General features: G+C 46.4%; 1 protein-coding gene across 1 annotated transcript in view; it reads left to right on the forward strand.

Annotated features, from left to right (window-relative positions):
- The first annotated feature begins 13097 nt into the window (after positions 1-13097).
- Positions 13098-22657, forward strand: part of LOC144124813 (uncharacterized) — a 45298-nt gene continuing 35738 nt past the window's right edge. Inside the window, exons 1-2 of the mRNA XM_077657711.1 lie at positions 13098-13115; positions 21723-21766. Of these exons, the coding sequence (XP_077513837.1) occupies positions 21742-21766 (25 nt within the window). The 5' untranslated portion in view covers positions 13098-13115; positions 21723-21741. The remainder of the gene's footprint in view (positions 13116-21722; positions 21767-22657) is intronic.

A 22657-nucleotide genomic window follows, 5' to 3' on the forward strand; every position in this document is an offset into this window, starting at 1 on the left:
ATGCTAATTTTTTCCTTTTTATTCTGTACAAATTTTCCTTAAGGCAGCCCTGAACGGTACGAAAATGCGGTCTGTGCAGGTGTATTATGGCGGACGTTGATGCCCGCGGGCGTAGGTATTGTAAAATGCGTTAACTATCAACTAGAGTAATCAAATAGTTCGCTTTTGTTTTTACAGTACAATAATATACAACGGAACGGAAGGCGTTCGATATCGTAGCCGACCGAAGTTTTTAAATTTTCTAAACCACCATTGTGTTTTATGATGCCTAAGGTGGAATTGAGCGCTCAAATGACCCTGTCCCCAGACACGAACGACCCGCCTTGGGCATGGTACAGCCCCACTTCAAGCCCTCACTCAGTCTCTCGGCCCACATTATACGTTTCGAGAGTGAAAACTAAACACTGCAACAGAATTACCTGTCTGGTTGCGTTTGTTGACTTATAATAAATTGGAGGCGTGTCGGAGTCTATTATTACATTTCGAGGGACGCGTCCCTGGGTCTTAGAGTTCGAAGCTAGGTGTTCTGGCTCGATTTGACAAGGCGTTTTCGAGAAAACGCATGGAACACCTTTTCTTAACGTTTAGAGCCCGTGAGGTTTGCTTCCGAACCACCGTGTAGCTCGTATTCCATCCACAGTGTTCCAACTTGCCTGAAAGTAAGAAGATTTTTGTTCCTGGCCCCTTCGATGAGTAGGTATACCACGAATGCTACAGGAGCTCCACGACGCTGCTTAGAAGGCAACCCCCTGGGCTCTGAACTTCTGGCAAAGGCTGTAAGTTCATGGGCTTTCCTCGTTGTTGGTCGGGGTGTCACAAGGCAGCAACGGCTACCTGTCGCGGTTCTCGGTCCGCCAATTTGGCCGCGCCGAGGCATTTTCTCCCGCTGAGTTGCCACTCTGAACACTGCGTTAGTGTCGTAATTTATTCCAGAAACACAGCATCGTCTCTTTCGCGTTGCGGCTCTGCGCTCCGGGTGTCGCTTTTCTCCTTACTTTGGCGATTTTTCTCCTACCGCCGAGAAAGGAAATGCGCTGTGCCTCGGATTGCCCAAAAACGCGCAGTGCGCCGCAACGTTGGCCGAGGCAAGAGCGTGGCCACTGGAGCTCCAAGCAGCGCGGAGGACACTGAATTACATTGACCGGCTTAATCGCGTAGCGGGCGGCGGTTGTCTCCTGCAGCGTATGATCTCGCACCGGCGCTCACGAATGGGCGCAGCGCTGCTCGAGTATGAGCAATTGACTCAAGAACCACCCCCCTACGGCTCCTGCGCGCCATGGCCTGCTGCCTCGGAGGTGCAGCGAGAGATCGTCGGCATCGCGGGAATGCGGAGCACACCACTCTGTGCTGTGCAGCTGCTGGCAAGAGCCATCATACACGAGGAGCTCCAGGACCATCTCGTCGTGGACACCGACGGCTCAGTGGCCCGCGACAGCTGCTCACTTGCAGCGGCGGCTACCATCCCCGCCCTGCGACTCCACAGCCAGCAACACATCACCTTCCTCGGCTTCTCCACCTTGGTGCAGCTGATGGGGATCCGGCTCGGGCTTGACCTGCTGCTCACCCTTGTCCCTCCATCGCCCAGGGGTGCTCAGCTGGGCGAATCCAGCGCCGCACTCCGCCGCCCGCAGTCCAGTGGCCGCGGTACCCCACTAGTGCACGACATTCACTCGCGCCTCGAGCGACTTGTGGAAATGGATGCGCCGTGCGTGCACAGTGGGTGCCCGGCGGTCACTCAGGCATCGCCGGCAACGAGGATGATGACGACCTCGCGAGTGCCGCACATCAACTACCTCCCAGCGATGTGCCCCTTCCGCTGGAGGACGTGCGTGTGGTCATCCACGACCATCTCCGAAAGCAGCACCACGACCCACGCATAGCAGGAGGTGATTGCATCGACAGCATCACCGGCTGCCGCGAAGTTACGTGGTCGCAACGCGCAATGATCCTCTGCGCGCGCATTGGCTGCGTGTGGCCCGGGGAACGACGGGAGCGTCACGGAATCGCGACGACTGATATGTGTGACGGATGCGGCGCAATCGAAGCACTGGAGCGCCTGCTCCTTCGCTGTGCCGCGTTCGCCGATGCTCGTCGCGATATTCTTGCGGCCTGTAGGGCGCTGGGCATACTACCAGACTTCCTCAAGACGCTATTGTGGCCGTAGGGCATGCGCGCACCCGTGAGCGAACCTTGGTGAGCCTTTGTGCATTCCTCGAACATACGGGATTAACGTCCCGTTTGTTATCCGCCAGGTAGTTACACAAAGTGACCGAATGCTCCACGTGTGCTACCTTGGACGATCAACAGCTGGTCGCCACGCTCCGGCCGCAGTGTACACAGTGTTGTGCGCGTGTGCTTTCACTTGTTTTAAGGGATCTACATGCGTGCAACCTGTATATATGTATGATTGTGTAAATAGTCTATTTGTGTATGTTACCTCTCGCCCTATCCTTTCTTACTCTTCCCTCACCTCTTTTCATTCATTTCTCCATTCTGCCGACTGTCCTTAACTTCCGCTGCCGCAGCTCATGTGCTTCCACAGTGATGGCAGATGCCGGGGCTAGCAAAAAAATTTTCCTTCCTTTTGATCTCTATGTTTTGTTTTTATTTTTGAATAAACACTACTACTCAAGGTCGTCCTGACGCCTACAGAACGCTACTTCATTTTTAAAGTTTAAACGCGTTATCCTGGAGTCAAGTACGCTATTTCCGACACGTTTTGCCTTTAGGTTAAGGTTTCGGCACCTGCTCGTTTAGCGCACCAAGCTCCACGTTCGATACCTCGAACAGTAATATCGAAAAAGAAATTTGAAAAACAAAGTTTGCAATTAAGATTATGACCTAAAGTCAATATCTTGAAGTTAGTTACCAAAAAATAGGGAACTAATAATTTTCTGTTTAGCCATTACCGCTGAAGTGAAGGTCTTGCAAAATGCACCTACACAGAGCGCTTTTTTTCAGCGTTATAGTTCTTTAAACAAACATTATACGCACTAATAAAAACACGCTGTAAGTACATTTTCTACCAAAGGCGTCGTGGCCTCTAAATTTAAAGAGAACTTTTTCTAATGAAGTGCACATTATTATTTGGAGCCGTTTGTTTCCCGGACTCATTTTGGGTCCAGAGTTAGCATTTGGTCCGAAATTTAAAAAAAAAAAGTTTTGTTCACCAAACTTATTTGATTTAGAATGTCATTCAAGCACGATGAAATGATATAAACTAGCGTAGCAGCTCGATAATATTATTACACACTGTAATACCAGTCTATTCGAATGAATATAGGGCTTCTAATGTATAGGGGCGTCAGAGTCACAGACCACATGCATACCACGCTCAATAAAATACTGTTACGGTGCATCTCAGCGGCTCAGCTCTCAAATTGTCGTTGGCTACATGCCAGGGAAGGACAGCTTGATTAATCAAATGGCGAGTAAAAAGTTTTGCAACGACGCAAGGCAAGGCTCTGATAGCCTATAAGCCACACACTTTTTTTTAGCTTAAGCGCTGTAAACAGCCTTCACGTTAAGCATGGCGTGGTAGTCGTCACGGCAAAATGAATGTTTCGGTAAGGCGGCCGCGGCTGCTAAGACTTTCCCACGCAGTCATCACACTGCAGCGGGGCGTGCCCTTGGAGCGAGATTCCTCGGACGTAAAGAAGTCAAACTAGAAGGGAACGACTTCTAACGATGTGTTGTGAGTGCCGCCAAGTTTTGGCCCTAGATTTGTTGCTTGGCCGTGCAAAAGGTTGGAGATTGAGTGTGAGGTTTAGTTCGTTTAACACGTGCTAGTAAGCTTAGCCTCCATGGAGCGTCATTTTTTTTAGGCAAAAGCTCGCCGTATGTGAAACGCAGGTGGACGAACTTGCGTAACCATGGACATCGCACCCGTGGTGGAAAAAGTTTTGTACGGCTGCGTGAGTATCACAGCCGGCGTGGTTTCGCATGTTAAAAGCGCTGCACGCGGTTCAGGCATTAGGTAACCAATAGTTGCTTGCATACGTACCTCAAGAGGAAATTTATACAAAAGTTCTATCTGGCCAAGAACTTAGTAATAAGGCCGAAGCAGAGGCTGGGAACTGAACTAACGACAACGTTGCAAGCTGTGGAAAGTAGTCCGGAAGAGAGAAGTGTGGGATAGGAAATATGCAACAAATGACGGGATTATATTATTCGTGGTTAATTGAACAAGCTATCAGCATGGGTAAGGCATCGATGAGAACAAAGGATAACCAATGCTCAGTTAGGGGTGTGAAGTGAATTCGAAAAGAAAACGGCAGAAGAGGGCTTTACGGAAACAGGGGAGGAGATGAGGGCTGAAAGGGCGCAGGGATATAATGGACGTGACCGACCTGGGACCTGTTCTCGTAGACTCATAGACTCAACCTTCTGACCTGTTCTAATCGGAGGTGAATGGGAGTTCCCTTTGTGCTGCAGTGAATGCAATTGACCTGATGATGTTTATATTGAGGGTGATGAGTGGTATTTAAAAAAAAATTGAGATGGTAGCGAAGAGAGGGCCCTGGCACCAAGTTACGCGGCATGCTTCCCGCGCTCTGAGTTCATTGCCCTTGAACTACGTAGCTAGAGACAATTATGCTAAAGCGGCCTCGCAGTTGTCGGCGTAAACAGAGCCCGCATCTCTGCAACGAGGCAAGGATACAAACTTTGAAGGTTTTAATAAGCACTGATGGAAGGCACGGTGCGCGCACACGAAATTAAATGATAAAATCACCGTAATGAAAGATACTGCGGCTTTTTTTTCTTTTTCGGGCGGAAGGACAAAGTGCACCAGTGCCTCGATGACACATAGCATTACAGAGCTGTTGCTTATGCGCCACTAAACTCAACACAACGCAACACACATTACAGAGCTGGTTTTTTCCTCTCTAGGCAAAATAGTACAATGAAAATCGACTGCGGCTTAGCTCAGCTATGCTAGGATATACGTACCGTGAGCTACAGTTCCCCTCTGGTTAGGGATGCTGTCGAGCTTGTTGTTGTGACTATAATGTTAAGCATTGAAGAAGTATTCGTAGAAACACGTTGTTTATTTATTTAATTAATTTGACAAAGATAAACACTGCCCGGTGATCGGTAAAATGACACGCAGTTGTCTCAATGCTGCCTACACAGTATTTGGACTGCTTGGTTTCTCTCAGTACTCAAGGTCAACGGTAGTTCCCAACTGCGCAGTCTGAATGCGAGGATCGGTAGTTCCATACGAAGCGATTGCGATACACCGAGTCCTATCACCTCAGTATTTTACACACACACGCACATACGCAGTTTATCCACACGACCCAAACGCGGCCGCGGCGGCGGCCGAGCTCTGACGTCATGCGCCGCGCACCTGCTACGCATCTCGGGTTGCCGCGCATGCGCATTAAGGCCACATTCTCACAGCCGGTTTCTCGCTTCCTCCGTCACCTCCGTCGCCGCCGGAGCCGACGTAGGGGACGAATTTGGACCGGTTTCCCCCCCAAATCGGGCGGCCGGTGCTGCTGGGTCCTGCTGTACGTTTCCGTCGAGCGGCTGCGACGGAGCCCCGCTCCACAGAAAACGTGCCAGTCACAGCGCGAGCTCTCCTCACGTGACCCGCGGCTTGCTTGCTGCGAGCGAGAGATGGCGCTGGCGAGCGTCGCGGCTTCGGCGGCGGCGATGCGTGGATGCGTGGGCTCCCAGTACCCGGCCAAGCAAGCCATCGCCACAGGCCAGGCTGCCGGCGTGATGAGCCTCCGGGACATGAACGTTTGAGTGCAGTGGGGCCGTGCGGGTGCCCAAGGACCTGCGCGTCCTAAACTCCACTGTGTCTAATATAGTTTCCACCACCGGGCACAAGAAAAGAGCCCCCCCCCCCCCCCCCCTCTACCTTTTTTTTTCTTTTCTCCGTCGTTAGATGCATGTGTCTTGCGCCCCGAAAAGCGCCCGCTGCCAAGGAACAGAGAGCGGATGACGGTTTTATTTCATTTGGCAATATACGAGGCGTTCCAGGTAAACGAGTCTGCGATGAGTTTAGTGTTTGCATTGGGCGCGGGATATCCGATAAGAGAATTTGCATCTGTTGCGCTAAAGTAGCACCACAGTTGTGTATTTGGATTTCTCGCGCTACCGGTCAACGCGCAGGCGAGCGTTGACCGGCCAAGACAGAGACAGAGCTAGAGGGAAGGAGGGGGGCCGTTTTTCCCGGAACCCCACAGAGGTCCCCACCTATGTCTGAGGGGTGCACACCGCCGGGCGAGACGGGTCTGGACGCTCGCGCGATGCTGAGAACAAATAAGCGTAGCGTACGGTCAGGTGCGGGCGCGGCGAGCAGACGCCGCGGCCGAGCCGAAGCCCGAGGACGGTGCATACTAACGGCTCTCAAGAAGTGGGCCGGGTTAACGAAACGTAGGTGTACTCACAAAAGGGATGCGGACGCACGTTCAGAGGCAGCAACGACAGGCTGGCGCCGCTTTCCAGATTTTGGGGGGACGCCTGTCAACAGTCGGCACGAAGACGAGTAGTTTGTTTCTTGCGGCTGTAGCGGCTCGGTTGAGATCGATAATTGCCGTAATGCTGGGAGCCGCCAGGTCACGGGTTCTCAGGAAGCCGGCGACACGTGAGAGTGTCTTTGATGTATTTTCGTGTTTCTCTTTTTACTTGGTAAGGGAGAGAGTTTGAGTAATACTGTGGAACTATGGGGCGTGGCACGTAATCCTAGTGGGCCAATCATTTCGAGGGCCCGTTCCCGGAATGCCATTTTTTAAAAGCAATTTTGATGTGCTTATCGTGCTGAGTATATTAGGGAGAGGGGTTTGAACCTTGCGGAACCTGGAAGACATGCCATCCAGTTTGTTTACAAATCATGTGTTTGTTGTGATTGTGTGGTGCCAAATGTGGGAAAGGCTCCTAGGTTTCAAAACCGGGCTCCGGTGCCTGGAAATTTGTTCTGAGCTGGATTTCGATTCCTTTCATCTTCGGCGATGCCAAGGAGGGAAGATTTTCCCTCAGCCATTTCCACGTAATCACTCGCCGTTTATTCTGTTGTAAATATGTGAATTCCTGTATAAAGATTCATTTTGCCTTCCTTCAGTCAAGTGCTGCCTCATCTCGTCGGTTATACCGCCTCGGACTGTGGGGCACCTGTTGTGGAGCCCGAAGAACGAACCTTAACTTAGACAAAACCTAAAAAAAACACGGCCCGTGGACTATGGCGAACAGAGGGAGTTCGGGACGGTAACGAAGTGGGGGGACAGAAAGCCTGTTACGAGGTTTAAACCGAAGAGAAGGGGATGGCTGATGAAAAGAACAACCCTTAGGGTGAAGAAGACAAAAAGGAGGATAGAGGTGACGGGGCAGATAACATAAAGAGCAGAAAAACAAACTCAAATAAAAACAAAGCAAACACAGTAAAGAGAGTCAAGAAACGCGAGATGAAAACAACGGAGTAATAAAAAAGCGTATCATAGGAATAACATTGGAAGAAGTACGGAAAGCTGAGCAAGTTGGTTACTACTATCAATGGTAAAACAGCATGCAAAAACACGAGGACGGAACAAACAGGACGACACGGGCGCTGTGTCGAAGGCCGCCACCAACCCGCCGAGCTGACGGCTTTTAGCCGTTTCCTGCGATGAAAGCTCCGTTGAAAGCCCGTTTACTTGTTGCTAGCTTTTAGGGTCTCATTGCTTCAATTAGCCAATACTGATAAAATATTCTCCAAACTGTTTTGCTAGCCTAATTCTCGAACGTTAGTATAAAGAACAATCTAGCAAGCCCTGACAAACCTTTCCTGTATTGATAACAAAGTTCATTACCCCCGACATATGTTCGATTTCGTCCACATTGGCCAGCAAAATGTGACTGCAGTGCGCACAGCGCTTTAATAGTAGCTTGCTATATTCGTATAAATATGTTTTGGTGCTGTACGCGTGGTGTTTCGCTGTAAAAATGTGGAATTGCGCAAAGTTATTCAACTGACTTCGAACTTTTGCCACCGCTTGCGAGATCGCATGTTTGTTCTGCGATAATAGTCAAGCAAAGCAACGCGCAAGCAGACGACAGAGTACTTTGACCGCACCTTCGGCATCTCCTTCGGACTCCGTCACCGCCGTTTTTTTTTTGTTTTTTTTTTCCTCGCGGGAGAAACGGGGGAGGAGCGAGCGCCCGCCCTAACTGGTTTGCCGGTCTCCGGCGCCCATTTCGATTAGAACACCGCGCCGCTCCGTTGCTGCCGCGGTTTTCGGCTCAGTCGTCGCCGCGCCGTAGAGGAGGCCGGCTATGAGAATGTGGCCTAACGCGTGACGCCGGCGGGCGTAGTCGGGCCGGCGCGGCTCATCTGCGGCGGCGGCGGCGGCGAACTCTGACGTCAAGCCCACGCACCTGCTGCTCCTCTCTGGCTTCGTATTGTAGCTTTCCCTACAAAAGGAATCCTTTACATCTCAACCCTAAGCGAGAGGGGGACGGGCTTTACGTCGCTACGGGGCTAAAGGAAGGATGAAAAATTCAACTCGCAAGTAGAAATCTCCGCTGCTTACGACTATGATCACTTCGTGCCTTTGTGAGGCCAGTGCAATCTTGCATATTTATCTGAGACGTTATTTTATGGTTCGGATGCTTCACAGCCCCAAATTAATAAACCTAGGCGCTGCCCAACGGCGACTAGTAACATTAAAGATGCACGTCTATATGTTTGTGAAAGCGACCCTTTCTGAGGAAAATAATAAAAATCTCTCTCGCTTGCTCAAACTGTTTTTTCACTGCTTCGGAAATCCATAGGCCAAATATTTGACATTTTCTGCCGCAGCCGAAGGTACCAAAAGAATCTGGCATTTTACGAAATTGTATCTCTAGCTCTTCTGACAGTGAAGAAAACTGTGCGTCAGCTTTCGGAGTGCTGCTTATGATCATGTCTTAGAATTATTTAACACCACCGATGCCACGGCAACAGCATATGAATTTATTTCATGCTACAATAAACCAAAAATACGAAAGTCATGCAGCATTGACGTAGCAATGGTGTTTGTTATATAGCCACGATATTTTTCATTTATGCGGGGAATATTGTTCAAATTTAAAAAAAACTAGCACGTTCTTAGAAATCTGAAAACACCGTATGCGTATTGCGGGAAAAAGCCCCAGCTGCAACTTTGGTGTTTACAGCCATCGAGCACTGACGCTATCTGGATTTCTTCGCCAGTAACTGTTTTTCCCGCCACGTGAGTGACCTCGCTATGGTAAAAGATGAAACAGTCCGACAACGTATTGATTAAATAATTTAACTGTTTTGAAAATTGTTTTACAATGAGAAAACCGACATTTTCATTTAGGATAAACTTTTTCACGTTAGATAAACTGGTTTTCGCGTTTATCTGGAGGCTGTTGGACTGTAGGCGTTTGGAAACAAGTGGAAAAAAATATGCATCTGCTAAAATTCGAAGAAAAAGTTGTCGCACGTTGTAGCAGCCGCTAGAATGTCTGGAGCATTGTATACATCTAGAGAAAGTTATGCCTACTTATTAAGGTCTAAGACTAGGTATAAAATGCACTTCGCTTAGGTAATTCATTGTGCTCAAATAATATCTGTTTTTCAACAACGCAGAAGCTTTCTCAATAACACGAATCACTGAAACATTCACAAAAGCGATAAAATAAGTTTTTTTACCACGAAGGGAAGAAGTTCTAAACTCATCACATATAGAACACCCTAGAGCCGGTGCCTGGAGCTCACATCTGCCTGCGTAAGATTGATTTTCGCCAGGAGAAAACGCCGCACTCCTCGGCTAAAAACTTTTAAGTAAACACACAAGCCTTGCATTATTAAAGATATACTGCGGTTAATGAAAAAACAAGCCAAACTTTACAAGCTGTTTATAGAAATCAGGCGTCCTAAGGTTCAAACCATTCATTAACTTTGTCACTAAAGCCCTTCGCGTTGCTAAAAAGATTTATATTCAAATTCGCGTTAACTCAGTCGATGGTGGATTTGAAAATGCCTGTAAGTTGTTAAATTTCATCTTCAGACACTATCCAGATCTAACAGCCCAAATTGCTCAAGACAGGATAGACTTTAAGGGAGGAGAGCAAGCGGATTCTTCTAATGAATATTTACTGTCTTTTGCTAACACGTCAAGTAACCAAACTAATTTCTCCTCTGTGACTGCCCCAAATCATGAAACAATATTTATAGAGCCGATTACCAGAAAGGAAATCGTAACGACATTTTTATAACTGAACAAGTGCAAACCCACAGATGCGTCAGCTTTACAAATACACCCTATAAACATGGTCATCAATATCATTGCGCCTTGTCTCGCTCACATATGTAATGTTTCTTTGCTGTGCGGAATATTCCCGCGTATCATGCAAACAACGAAAGTTGTGGTAGATTTTAGGAAAGGAAGCGAAAATGAAAGAGGAAATTGCCTCCCTATATCTATCTTGGCAGTTTTTTCTCAAGGCCTGGAAAAGGAATTCTGAAACGATTGCCCTGTCTCGCCGACCGGTATAACCTTGTCACTACTGCTCAATATGATTTCGTTATGAACAATTCTACTGTATTAGCTCTCCTTGCTCAGAAAGAATTCATACTGCAAAACTTGAAACACAAGTTGAAACACACAGGATTATTTTTTTTTATTTCTCAAAATCCTTTGAATTTGTTATTCATCGCATTTTGCTTAGAAAACTGGATGCTTATGGTATCAGAGGTTAAGCCTTGTGGGTAATTTTGTAATATCTGCTTATAGGTCCCAGTTTGTAAACATTGCTGGTGAATGTTCTCAGCGTAAATCTGTAGTAAAACAAAACAGCAGCAGAGCCTTGTTATGTCACGAAATGCCGTAACCAATTGTGGCCAACAAATGATGCAGCATATGTTGCGACCTTGCAGCGTGACTGGCTAGGATGGACTCACCCCTACCAAACGTTTGTTTTTTTTTTCTTTTTCTTTGCCATTTGTCAATATTGTGACGAATACGACGACGAACTGTGCAGTGGCGCGGGCAGGAGCGCTCGCGCTAGGCCAGAGGCCATTAAAATCACCTCGAATCATCTCTTTCTTCGGCTGGCCGCCACGTAACATTTGGTGGAGTTTGCGTGGTATCATCAACATCCCGGTCCTGGAGCTTCGGCTTCTTGCATCAGTCATGGTCGTCGTGAGTTCTTAACCTGCGTCGCTCGGCCGTGCCCCAGCCTTTCAGACCCGAACCGACCTCGCCGTTTTTCCCCCCACCCCCGTCCCCCGCCTAGACCACTCAATACGACGAACTGAATCCGACGCAAAGACCTGATCTACCTACCCCACCGACCCGAGACGCCGCTTACATCTGAAGACATCGTTCCCCTGCCCATGCCGTTCGGCGCGTCCTGGGACCTCGACCGCCGGCTACTGGCGACCAGTGGCCCGGAAGCTTCGTGGACCATGATTCATTCAGCCATCTCATTCATCGTGGCGGCCAGCACCTCACCGATCGGGACGATCGCTCGTTGGCCCCGAGTAGTGTGATGAAGAAGACAGCGAACTGTGCAGTGGCGCGGGCAGGAGAGCTCCTCTCGCTCAATTAGGGCTGCCGTTTACTCTTCCCGTCCTCCTCTCCTTCGGTGCAACCGTCAAAGGGCATGCCATTAGGCAGGTGTGTCAGCTTCTTAACGAGTATATCATTGAAACCGGAAGATTTTTGTGTTAACTTCTCGATGCCTCTACTTTCCGCTCAAAATAATTTTCTTTCTGATTAATTCCTAAAATTTAGTTATTATACTCGCACCGCTTTGTTTCCTAGATTACCATTCCGATTTCCTCAACGTCTCTCAAAATTCGTGATTTTCATTTTCTGTGAGTCCTCTCTATTTATGAGCCGCTTGAGATAAACCTGGATGAGATTTTCCCTGTTTGGATCGACACCAAATCCTGGCCAATCCCCCACCGTGGGTATGCGCCATCGTATTTGAGGCAACAACAACTACAAGCAGCGCGCGCGCTAGCACAGCGGCCATTAAAATCACCTCATTGCTTCCGCTCAATCGCGTCTGTTTCTTTCGCTGGCCGCCTCGTAACAGTATGTCACCAGTTTGTCCCCTTCCGCCGCTTCAGATGACCTTCTGGCCGTGCTTCCCGCGGAGAGCGCCGGGAAGGGGGAGAGGCGTTTGGAGGCTCGCGCTGCGGTCTTCCCAAGAAATCAGTTAAGAGCCTTTTCGGCCCACCCAAAATGGAAGTCCTTTGTATGAGCACGAGCGCCGGCGCCTCCCTGAGGTGCCACGGTTGGAGGGGGCTTTGGGCGGCGTGGGGAGAGTTCAGTTGTACTCCGGACTCCGAACGACGAGCAGCTAGCTGTGCTGACTGCTCGAGCGTTCCGAGAGATGTGCCGTTGTTGGCTGTTGATCCTTTGTACTTAACTTCTAAATAAATTCAGTGAGTTAACTTTTCATCGGCTGGATCAAGTCCGATCAGATTGATTAGGCCATCGAATGACGGCAGCGAAGCACAGGTACAACAGTTTATGTTCCGCTTTTGAACGAACTTTACGGCCGTGACCGCCTTGTTCTCCATGAAATGTCGTTCAAAGAACTTCGCCCAATATTTACATTCCAGTTTCTTGCTTCTGTTACCTATTTGCCAACACGTGTCATTTTCATTGTTTTATTCCCTCCTCCCCCATATTCCTCTTGGGTGTGCCATTTGTATTATATGCATAACACGATGCAGGCGAATTATGCTTTTCAAAGTCCATCATAGGCACTTACTTTATTACTTTATTGCTCCCCTCTTTTCTCTTTACCGGGCACCCTTGTCACCGTCAATGCTGTTCGGTAAAGATGAAGTCAGGATCCTTCAAGCTGTTTCTGCAGGTTTTCCCTGGCTTTACTCGCAACTTCTGGTGGCAAAAATAAACTATGAACTCTGAACTTTGTACAATGCACACAGCGGTTTGCGTCGACACTCAGCTTGAAGCACCCTACTAGAGAGTAGTGCCTTCTTTCCTATGCGAGAAAAAGCGAGAAAAATAAAACCGCGTGTCGAGCAGAGAGGGCGCATCCTTAAAAAGACGCAGCTGTTACAGCAAATATAAAAAGTGTGGAATAAACCTTTTTGCATTCTGTATATGCAGTCATTTGTCCGTACTTTCGGAAGGAGAGATGTGAGTAAGAATCTGAGATAACTGTGCTAAATTGTACTCGACAGCCTTTCCGAATTTTCATTGCCCGCGACTACGATATTGGTCGTTTGTTCCTCCGGTTTTTAATGACAGTCATTATCGCATTATTTAATTTTTTTTAAACCCATCCATGCAACTAAGCCCTACGAGTGCATTAACCCATTATTGTCAATATTTTTCCAACTTGCCAATACGATAAAATACCCGCATTTTCTGAGGGCTTGCGTATTTACTTAAAAAGTTGTAGCCGCGCAGTGCTGCGTGTGCTCCTAGCAGAAATCAGTGTTATTTAGGCAGCTGTAAGCTTTAGGTACAGGCTCAAGGTGGTTCTATATGTGATAAAGGTTTAGAACTTCTTTCCCTTGTGCTAAAAAACTGCAAACTCATTTTATCGCTTCTATTGGTATTTCAGTGATTCGTGTTTTCGAGAAAGCTTCAGCGTTGTTGAAAAGCAATGATATATTTTTGAGCGTAATGAATTACTTAAATGAATTACTGCAGAGTCTTAAAGATTAATAAGTAGGCATAACTTTTTCTAGTTATACGCAATGCTCCGGACATTCCAGCGGCTGCTACAACGTGGCAAAGCTTTTTCTCCTAATTTTAGGTAATGCATGTTTCGTTCCAGTTGTTGGCAAACGCCGGTAGGACAACAACTTCCAGATGCACGCCAAAAATAGTTCATGTAACGTGAAATAGTTTATACTAACATGAAAATGTCGATTTGCTTATTGCAAAGCAATTTTCAAAATAGCCAAAATTACTGAATCAATACGGCGTCGGATTGTTTCACCTATGGACCTCCTTCACCCCGCGACGTCACGAAGATGCGGTGGCGCTGATGTTAGCAGCGACTTTCGCATGGTAGGCAAAACAGGTTCCGCTTGCCCGTGCCTACCGCAGCTGCCGCAGTTACCAGCGGCTGCTTCAAGCCTGTGCACTGCAGAAGCAGCATATATTGACCAGCTGCGTCACTGCTGGATCCGCGTAGTAGGATAAAAATATTAAATTAGCCTCGATAGGTTTCTCGCGCATAAATGCCGCATTCGGAAACTGGCTAACAGGCATTGGGCCACGGTAGTAAAGCGCGAAGTCTGGGAGTCGATAGGCACTGCCACTCAATGCACTTAATAGCATGCAAGTTACTGCGTTCATTCAACTGAACTTCAGGATAGTAGGCTGACAATTGCTCAAGGAAAAAAAGAGACATATGTAGCTGCACACGTACTTATCACCTTGAGCCGGAGTGCACGGGGCGCCGACAGGTTCACTCGCCCCCAAGGAATGCGTTTTTTTGTTAATAGCACACCATGTTTAAATGGCGCGTTTTGTGACATTTAATATTTACTTGAAACTGTTTCTTGATATGACGACGTAATTATTTCATTCAAGTAGAAAGAAGTCTGGTAAGCTGTGTCAATCTTGCGCGGTCGCGTTGGTGTGCTTAGAATAGCGTACCTTAAGTGTGCTAAACGCCATATGCTTTTTCATTGCATCATGCATGTGTTATGTTTCAAGAGGTGATACATGATCGCGAAGCTTGTTTGGAAAGGAGCAGCCGCAGGCGTGCTACTAACAGACACGTGGCGAGATTGAGAGGGGACGCGGCATGAAAAGTGTTTTCGTTATTCATGCATGCGATATGTAACTAAACTTGGTGCAAATATGAAATTCCTACGCTAGTTTCAGTCATTCCTTTTATTTATAGCTATACCTGGTGCACTTCTGGGTAATTATAATTAACACCGTCGTCAAGTCTACCAAGCTAGGTCTCAAATAATTGAGTAGATAGTGCGCAGTTTTTTTATGCCAGCATGTGCATAAAGCCCTGTTCTGTATGATGACGCGATTAGTTGTTTTTCTATATGATCAGTACTTATGCATGCATAGTTACATGAAAACGTTTCTTACAAAAAATAACTAACACAATACTGCAAGAGGTAGGGAAAAAAATCGAGAAATTTATTACGCTCCTCAACGTCTCAGGAATAGTTTGCGACAAATGGAATCATTTGATTTTCATGCAAATTACGAAGGTGAGTGATCCAGTCGCAGAAAATGTGAGAGGTCAGAAAACGAACCTTAAAGTTTATTCCCTCGTTTATGGCATCTTCGCTTTCGCTTTGGTCAAAGAAATGCGGCACTGAAATCAAAGAAATTACCTCACAATTTTTGACGACCACACTTCTAAAAAGCGTAATTTATAAGTTTGTACTCAATATTTTGCTATAATTTTTCGTCACGAAACTAGACTTCAGAGCTAGGAAAGAAAATAATTATAGAAATCAAAAATTTTCACCAAATCAACCAGCTCAACAAGAGGACAGGTCGGCCTGGCTGGTGCGTGGTCATGCGGCTAAAAACAGCGCTAAGCGAGACAGGAGATCGGGGACACGGCGCTGTCCCCACTTTTCGCGCAGCGCGACACGTACGTATGTCAGCAGACGATGAGCGCATGTCTGCTCCGGCGAAACAACGCCAGCACTTCCCCTCACTACTGTCCCGAAGTAAAATCATTCCGGCTAGTGCACAGTGTCAAAACTTGTTTTATTCAATGCCTAGCGCATAAATAAACGGCTGGAACGCTTTCTACATGTTTACTACTAACCATATATACAATACACAGTGGCAAACTATTTCTCTTTATAGGCCGCACGTGGACAACGCGAGCTCGTGTACTTCGACAAATTACTAAGTTGGAAGCATCGACCATTGCTATGATTCGCAGAAACTGGAAACGCGCCTACAAGCCTTGAAAACCCGCGCACAACACCTATCCGCGACGCCACTCCCCGACCTTTTGCCTACCACGAGCTCGCTAGCGACTGCAGCGCCACCTCGTTTGTTTACAAACATGCAGGAGGTCCATAGGTCACTCACGTTGCGGAAAAAACAGTTACTGGCGAAGAATTGCCGATAGCGTCAGTGCTCGATGGCTCTAAGCACCACAGTTGCAGCTGGGGCTGTTTGCTGAAATAGGCTTAGAGTGTTCTGAGATCTCTAAGAACATCATATTTTTTTTTTCATTTCAGCTGTTTTCCGCGCATAAAGGATGAAATTTGTGGCGATATAAAACAATGGCTACGTCAGCGCTCCATCGCTTTTGTTTTTCCGATTTATACCAACGCGAAATAAATTCATATGCTATTGCAGTGGCACCGGTGGTGTTAAATAATTCTAAGACATAAGCAACACACCGAAAGCTGACTCGCAGTTTTTTTATTCTCAGAAGACCTAGAAATAGGATTTCAAGAACGCCAGATTCCTTTGGTAGCTTCGGCTGCGGCATGAAATGTCAAATATTTGACCTATGGTTTCCAAAGCAGTCAAAAGGTTTGTAGCGAGCTACAGAGATTTTTATTACTCTGCTCAAAAAGGGTTCTTTCACTGACATATAGACGTGTATCATTATGTTACTAGCCGCCGTTGTGCAGAGCATAGGTTTATTACTTTGGGACTGTGAACCATCCGAGCCATAAACCAAACATTTCAAATAAATATGCAAGATTACACTTGCCTCACAAATGCACGAAGTAGTCATAATCGTAAGCAGCGGAGATTTGTACTTGCGAGTGAAAGTTTTTCACCCTTTCTTTAGCCCCATATCGAAGTAAAGTGCGGCCCCCTGTCGCTTAGCGTGGAGAATTAAATTATTCATTTTTTTTTAAACTTTGCCTAGAGAGGAAAAAAAACTCTCAGTAATGCTAGGGGGTCTTCAAGGCACTGGTACACTTTGTCTCTCTGCCCAAAAAAAGAGACGCAGTATTTTTCATAACGGTGATTTGGTCTTGTCATTTGGTGCGTGTTACTTTCCCGATCACCGGGCAGTGTTTATCTTTTTCAAAATATGTAAATAAATAAACGACGTGTTTCTACGAATACTTCTTCAATGCTTAACATCATAGTCACAACAACGAGCTCGACAGCATCCCTAACCAGGGGGTAACTGTAGCTCACGGTACGTATACTCTAGCATAGCTTAGCTAAGCCGCAGTCGATATTCATTGTACTATTTTGCCTAGAGAGGGAAAAAACAGCTCTGTAATGCAATGTGTCATCGAGGCACTGGTACATTTTGTCCCTCTGCCCGAAAAAGAAAAAAAAAAGCACAGTATCTTTCATAACGGTGATTTTGTCATGTCATTTGGTGTTCCCGCACAGTGCCTTCCTTCAGTGCTTATTAAAACCTTCGAAGTTCATATCCTCGCCTCGTTCCCGAGATGCGGGCTGTGTTTACGCCGCCAACTGCGAGGCCGCTCTATGCATGGTTGTCTCTAGTTACGTAGTTCAAAGGCAATGAACCCAGAGCGTGGGAAGCAAGCCGCGTAAGTTAGTGCCAGGGCCCTCGCTTTGCTGCCATCAGGAGGAAGGAGTTGGAGAGGGTAATTTTCTCACTTTTGTAAAGACCACTCATCACCGTTACCATCAATATAAACATAGTAAGCCTATCGGATTCACTGCAGTTCAAAGCGAACTCCCATTCAGCTCCGATCAGGACATGTCCCATGCCAATCACGTCTATTATATCCCTGCGCGCATCCAGGCCTCATCCCCTCCCCTGTTTCCGTAACGCCCTCTTCTGCCGTTTTCTTTTCGAATTTACTTCGTACCCCTAACGGAGCATTAGCTATCCTTTCTTCTCATCGATGTCTTACCCATGCCGATAGCTTGTTGATTTAACCACGAGTAATGCCATCTCGTCATTTGTTGCAATTTCCATATTTCCTCACCTTGCAATGTTGTCGTTAGTTCAGTTTCGAACCTCTGCTGTAAACTCTCAGCGTCTGCTTATGGACGAATTCCTCTTGAGGTACTACATATGCAAGCAACTATTCGTGACCTGATGCCTGAACTGCGTGGAGCGCTTTTAACATGTGAAAACATGCCGCCTGTGATACTCACGCCGCCGTGACGCTAAACATTCCCAACTACGGGTGCGATGCCCACAGTAGTGCAAGTTTGGCGGTAAGTCCGCCTGCGTTTCACATACGGTGAGTTTTTGCGTGAAAAAAACGCTCCATGCAGGCTAAGCTCACTAGCACGTGGCAAACGAACTAAACCTCACACTCAATCACCTACATTTTGCACGCTCAAGCAACAAATCTAGGGCCATCACTTGGCGGCACTAACAACACATCATTGGAAGTCGTTTCCACCGCGCCATGTTTAACGTGAAGGCTGTTTACAGTGCTTAAGCTGACAAAAGTGCAAAGCTTATATGCAATCAAAGCCTTGCCTTGCGTCGTTGCGAAATTTTTGACTCGCCATTTGATTAATCCAGCTGTCCTTCCCTTGCATGTAGCCAACGACAATTTGAGAGCTGAGCCGCTGAGGTGCAACAAAGTCAACATCATATTCATTGTACCGCTGAGCCTTCTCGTTTTATTATCGGAAAGCAATAGCATGGCGGAGATGCACAGACCGAAAGTGCTATATCGGAGAACCGGTTCCGAGCGCGCAAGTTGGCACTATGAGATGTTCCATTACCTTCTAGGACAGATAAATTGTGATTCAAATGTTCCCACACCACCCAGAAAGCGCACGCTGTGAGTGACCGATGTTGTAGGTTGGGTTCGGTGTTGGGGACCGACGGAACCACGGTCAAGACGTCACCCGTTCCCACCACCAGGACAGGAGTGCCGCGGATCAAAGGAGTTGGTAGGTGGTGCAAGGAGAATGGGATCATTAAGATTTTTGCAAATGTAAAGATCAAATAGGCTTTTCGACTGCACTCGTTTTCGATTTTTATAACGTTCTTATTCCCTCAATTCACATAGGCTTAGGACACCCTCGCCCGATTGGGAGTGGCCAGAAACTTTCACTTGTGCGGAGAAACTGACATCCCCCCACTTATGGACACGCCAGCTTCACGTGTTGAGCCTGAGGTAGAGGAGGATGCCACAGAGGTAACGTTGGCTGCAGTAGATGATGTTCTCTGGCCAGCTGATGGTTCTCACGTTCCGCTGGCATCTATTCTTCAGCAGAAGACACCCTACGAGCAAGGCTGGAACGCAAAGTCGGGAAAAGGCGGGAAGTGGTTCTTAGCCCTTAGAGATGTTCGCGATGGTTGGGGAAGATGCCCGCCCGTGCGCCGCGGTGCTCGGCGCGCCGAAAAGGCAGAGGTAACGAGGCCTTTTTACTTCCGTCATAGATAACGTCCGCTTGCTCGCCGCAATCTCTCTACGCGCATGAGGCCACACCGAAAATTGGGCGCCTTTGTGTTCAAACTTCGGCCCGTTGTTCTTTTGGGTGCCGCAGCAAAGCACGTTGATTGAAGCCACATGAAGGCTGCACCCTCTCCTGGTGGTCCATTACACCAGGGCTTGAAGCAATCGCCGTTGAGTAGACAGAAGGTACTCGCGTCCACCCTGGAGGGATATGTGAGCTGGCTGTTTCCAAGCGAGACCTGCTGACGCCGTTCTTGATAGCTCCTCCACGGCCGGGAAAATCTCAATCGGCTTGTGGTCACAATCGCTTGCCTATTCGAAATGGGCTTGGGTTGTGGCGTGGGATGCCTTTCTTCATTTTCTCTGCGAGCACAGAACAAAGTCCTAAACCTTGCATAATGGAGGCATTAGCCGTAGCCAAACACTCGACATAGTGCCAATCCCCAGGAAGTGCAAGAAATTCACCCGAGATCCGCCAGGCTGTTATGCAATAAAGATACGTTATAAGCAAAAATCGAACTCCTAATTTTGTGCCGACAGCAGTATTCGCGGCCATGGTCGTGGTCTACCTGTAACCTCAAAACCGCCAAAGTCAAACCACCCCGTAGCACAATTAGGGGGTGGTCTCACAAAGCTTTCAGTCCTACAACTCTAAGTTGGTAGAAAAGACAAAACTTAGAGCAACCCAAGAAGCTCTGTGAACTAAATGAATTTATCTCAGTTCAAAATTTGCCCTGAGCCTGCCCTTACATGATCTTTCCGAAGAAACGCTGGCAAGAAGCTTGCCATCAGGAGGTTGAGACTCCATCTAAACGAATAGGTATAATTCTGCGTCCTTCTATTCAAGCAGCGTGCCCGTGGAATACTCTTTGCCTGATTTTTGTTTCTGCTCGAAACTTTGAACACTATCGGCTAACAACTAATTCAATTCATTTCAATTTATTTCACATTTTTTACAAGAGTACAAAAATTCGAGGGCAAGCAACAAAACGCTGGTGATTAGCAGCTTGACGAAGGTTGCTGCCCGTATATTTGACGGGTTGAAGGGCGATAACATATAGCCTCTCATTAAACAAATACAGGTGTCTGGATTAAAAGCAGGGATCACTTATACATATGTTGTAGACATTCTCACTGGACGCAATCAAGCTCAATTTTCATATGCGTACTTGGTGACATATTAGAAGCAATACGACAAGTAATGACACTATTGGACATGCATTGCAGCATATGTTACACACTGCAATGCTACTCAAGGACTTGGCATGTCCTGTTACCATAATACACATAATAAAAAACGCACCACATTCATTTTTCTGTAATCTCACAGCAGAAAAAAATAAACAAATTTACATAATACTTGATACAATGAAATATAAGGGAAACCATATAAATCCACCACAAGACGAAGGACACAGAAATTATCGATAACATCGCAACAATTTGTCATTGAAGACCGGAAGTTAATTACATTGCTAGGCTAAGTTGCTAGATCTGTTCTAGAAATGAGATATTTTTTCCAGTTTTTTCTTGAGATCTTCTTTATACCAAGATTTACATCCTCTAAATGATTTAACAGTTTTGGAAGATGATTTGCTATCCTCTTTCACCCTTGGTTAGTTCTAGAATATGGCAGCGTCCAACTGTTTCTGTGTCTGATGTCGTAGGAAAGTTGCGATGTTTTTGTCAGGTCGCACAGTGTGAGAAAGTAGTTGAGAGAATTTTTCAGGCTGTGTTTGTATTTTATCAAAAGGTTGAATTCGTATATATGCTTGACAGGAAGAATATCAAGAAGTGGAAATAATTCGCTTGTGTGGGCGCGGTACGAAACGTTTGCGATGTAACGGATAGCTCTCTTTTGCATAAGAAATAGTTTGTGAAAGTTCTTTTGGGATTCTGTGCCCCATACAAGGGTGAAAGAATTTATATTAGGAGATAATAGGGAGTTTTACAATAAAACCTTAATTCTTGGAGGAATAGTGTAGCGAAGTCGAGATAGTATACCGCAAGTCTTCGCGTGGCTTGTTCTTATCCTGCCTACATGAGCATCCCAGGTTAAGTGTTAATTAAAGATTACTCTCAACGATTTTATCTCTTTTACAACGTCTAGCCTAGCATATCCAAGGTATAAGTTTATGTCAAAGTTTACAGGCTTTTGTGACGGTGCAAATAAAACGGTTTTTTTAAGTGTTAATTTTTAGCGAGTTAGTCGCACTCCAATCAGACAACAATGCGAGCTTATTATTGGCTAAACGCCAAAGGTGTACGGCATATTATCTGACTGCAGAAAGATACTTGTGTCATCTGCGCCAACTATGAAATGTGCGCTGTCACTGATGTTAATTATATCATTTACATATAAGTTAAACAATACCGGCCCTGAAATGCTACCTAGCGGGACCCCCGCTGTTAAACCTTGCAGAGATTAAAGCTCTTCACCAATGTCAACGGCCTGTTTCCGATGCTGTAAGTAAGATTTTAAAAGTGTCAGAGGAACGCCGCGAAGTACATAGTGCTGCAATTTAGTTAACAATATGGAGTGGTCAATACTATCGAAAGCTTTCGAAAAGTGTACAAAAAAGCCTAGGGTTAATTTCTTCTCCTCGAAACCATTCAATATTAGTTCCTTTCGAGTGAGCAGAGCCAACTCAGTTGACATTAATTTACAGAATCCAAACTGCTGTGGTGATATAATGGCATATTTTTCGCAGAACGCAGTGACATGTTTACAAATAATTTTTTCTCGTCCTTTTGAATGATTGGTAGAACCGAGAGGGGGCGGTAGTTCGAGAGCTCATTTTTATTCCCTGATTTAAAAAGAACTAAGTTTGGCGCGCTGCATAGTTTCGGGAAAGATTCCCGTAGAGAGGCAAACATTAATTATATGCGTAAGGGCTGGGACCAAGAGATGTAGAACAAATTTTATCGGCCCAATCTGGAGGCCGTGTATATCCCGTGCCTTGCTATACCTAAGCGACATAAAAACCAAACGAACCTCTTCTGGAGTTGCTGGGAGAAAAACAGCGCTATTCACACTCAGATCACCCAAATTTTGTGTTTAAAGATTAGAACAAATGCTCTTGGCTAGATGAACAAAATAGTGATCGAATATGTCTGCCAACTCCTTGCCTTTAACTCGCTTGCTATTTAATATTATTATTTCTAACTTTTCCATTTGGTGAATACCACGGTTCAGAAGTTGTTTAAGTTTACGCCATAATACATCGCTGCAAGATTTGTTTGCACTCAATGTATTTTCAAAATAATTATTTTTAACATTACGTCAAAAATTTTGTTACAAAGTTGCGGTATTTTTTGAAAGTAGAGAAATGTGCTGAATTCTGAAAAGTCCTGAAA

Source organism: Amblyomma americanum, chromosome 3, assembly GCF_052857255.1.
Source record: "Amblyomma americanum isolate KBUSLIRL-KWMA chromosome 3, ASM5285725v1, whole genome shotgun sequence".
NCBI classification, from domain to species: domain Eukaryota; kingdom Metazoa; phylum Arthropoda; class Arachnida; order Ixodida; family Ixodidae; genus Amblyomma; species Amblyomma americanum.